Here is a 2,101-nt window from a genome sequence, read left to right as displayed (position 1 = left end):
AGGGTCAGCCTGAACTACAAAGCCACGATGCCCACCTTCTGACCTTCTGGCACTAGTTCTAATAAAACTTCATTCACACAAACAGCTGGTCAGTGGCTGTGATTTGCTGATTTTTTAACAGACATTATATATTAAGATTATATATATATTGGTGATAGAACCCAGGACCTTATGGGTACTAGACAATTACTTTACCACTAAACTAAACTGGAACCCTAAAATATTTCTTCCATAAAGATACAATAGATGTAAATAACCTCAAGTGGATTAATAATAGTAAAATAAATATAATAGGAAGTAATGAGTTTTGAATATTTTATCTTTATTTAATCCAATATATTTAATTGTACTTAGTTGTATTGTTAATTATAGAGTTAAATTTTTTTCTCATTAACTGAGCTTTTACAGAGAGAGCTGAGCTCTGGGTTTTTTTTTTTTTCTCTCATTGAGTTGATTGGTACATTTTAGGTCTACAGTACAGTTACGTTCATCATTGGGATCTTGTACCTTTACATCACAGGTCTTGGTAAAAATTTTTTTTCAGCATGGGGATTTAACCCAGGGCTTCACCCAGGCCTTTTTATTTTTTTAACTTTGAGACAAGGTCTTACTAAATTGCCCAGACTAGGCTTAAAATTGCTGCTATCCTGCCTCAGCCTCTCAAGTAACTGGGATTACAGGCATGGAACACTGTGCCCAACTAAAATTTAATTTTAAATTGTTGTGGATGAGCGAGTTCACACTCTGCCAGATTTGAGCCCATTTTTACAGCCGGCAGCCACGGGTGGCTAGCACCCAGCAATTTCTTTGGCAATGAGAAGCAGCTTGATTTCTCCTTTTAAATTATGCTTTCAGTTGGGGAGGGCTCAGGGGAGAGAGTGGAATCTTACAGAAGCAGAACCATGCCAGGTTAGTGGGGGGGCACAAGGAAGTTTCACACACTAGGTGAGCTACAAAACATCCTGCAAACTTCATCGAGTTTACTGCCAAACAGGATGTGGGTGTTGAGTGCTTTGTTCAAGCACAGGTACAAAGTGATGTTGAGGCACAAGATGGAGTCGGGTTGGCTATCACAAAATAATAATTGTGTGTAACAACCCCTACTTACAAAACTTCTTTCTCTTTCTTTTTGAGACAGGGTCTCGATAGGTAGTTCAAGCTGGTCTTGAACTCACCCAGTAGCCCAGGGTGGCCTCAAACTTGCAACGATCCTCCTGTCTCAGCTGCTTGAGTGCTGAGATTACCGGCATGCACCACCATGCCCAGCACAAAATTTCTGAAAAGATAGTGACCAGGAACAGTGAGGGCCCTGTGTGTCCCACATGGCTAAAGGCCTGTGTTAAGGTTGTGACTGGAAAGAGGACACAGAGGTCCTCAGCATAGGCTACCTCACTTTAATTTGGATTCATCAAAGTTCCATTGTTTTGCCTTTATTTTATTTTATGGCTCTTTTTTTCTTTCTGTGTGTGTGTGTGTGTGTGTGTGTGTGTGTGTGTGTGTGTGTGTGTGTAAGACAGGGTTTTCTCCTGTAGTTCTGGCTGATCTTGAATTCAACTTGTAGCTCAAACTGGCCTCAAGCAATCCTCCGTCTCCGCCCAGCGAGGCTCATTAGGCCCCGCACCTTCTCCCTACAGTCGTCCTGACAACCGCGTCCCCACGCCCCAAACCTGGAGGCGTCCCTCAGTATTCCTATTGGCCAAAAGTCTGTAGAGGGAGGTTCTACTTCACATTCGTTGGTCCGTTGCTCTGGGCGGGGCAAGCCACTGCGTTCCCATTGGCTGATTGTTCGAGCGGGGCAGGTCTTTGGACAGCGGTTAGACCTGGACGCCGGACCTCAACGCATCAGCGAGGCGCGAGCGAGAAGCCAGCCACATAGTATTTGGAGGGTGAAGGTAAGCAGGGTCGTGTGGAGGGGAAAAGGGCGAGAGGTGAGGAACGGCGAGCGGCGACGGGATGCGTAAGTGTGGGGTTCCCCGGGTGTCTGTCCCACAGGGCGATGACCACCCCGGCAGGCTCGGGCTCGGGCTTCGGCTCAGTGTCCTGGTGGGGCCTGTCGCCGGCGCTGGACCTGCAGGCGGAGAGTGAGTCCCCGGGCGTCCTT

The 2,101-nt window shown here is 46.2% G+C and overlaps 1 protein-coding gene across 1 annotated transcript in view; it reads left to right on the top strand.

Annotated features, from left to right (window-relative positions):
• Positions 1-1,643: 1,643 nt before the first annotated feature.
• Dnaaf3 (dynein axonemal assembly factor 3) overlaps positions 1,644-2,101 on the top strand; it is a gene marked incomplete at its 5' end in the record, with an annotated part of 5,954 nt that continues 5,496 nt past the window's right edge. Inside the window, 2 exons of the mRNA XM_019206485.1 lie at positions 1,644-1,892; positions 1,993-2,081. Of these exons, the coding sequence (XP_019062030.1) occupies positions 1,644-1,892; positions 1,993-2,081 (338 nt within the window). The remainder of the gene's footprint in view (positions 1,893-1,992; positions 2,082-2,101) is intronic.

Source organism: Fukomys damarensis, unplaced genomic scaffold, assembly GCF_012274545.1.
Source record: "Fukomys damarensis isolate Sample0158 unplaced genomic scaffold, DMR_v1.0_HiC HiC_scaffold_19, whole genome shotgun sequence".
NCBI classification, from domain to species: Eukaryota; Metazoa; Chordata; class Mammalia; order Rodentia; family Bathyergidae; genus Fukomys; species Fukomys damarensis.
This window is presented reverse-complemented; position numbering and strand designations above follow the sequence as displayed.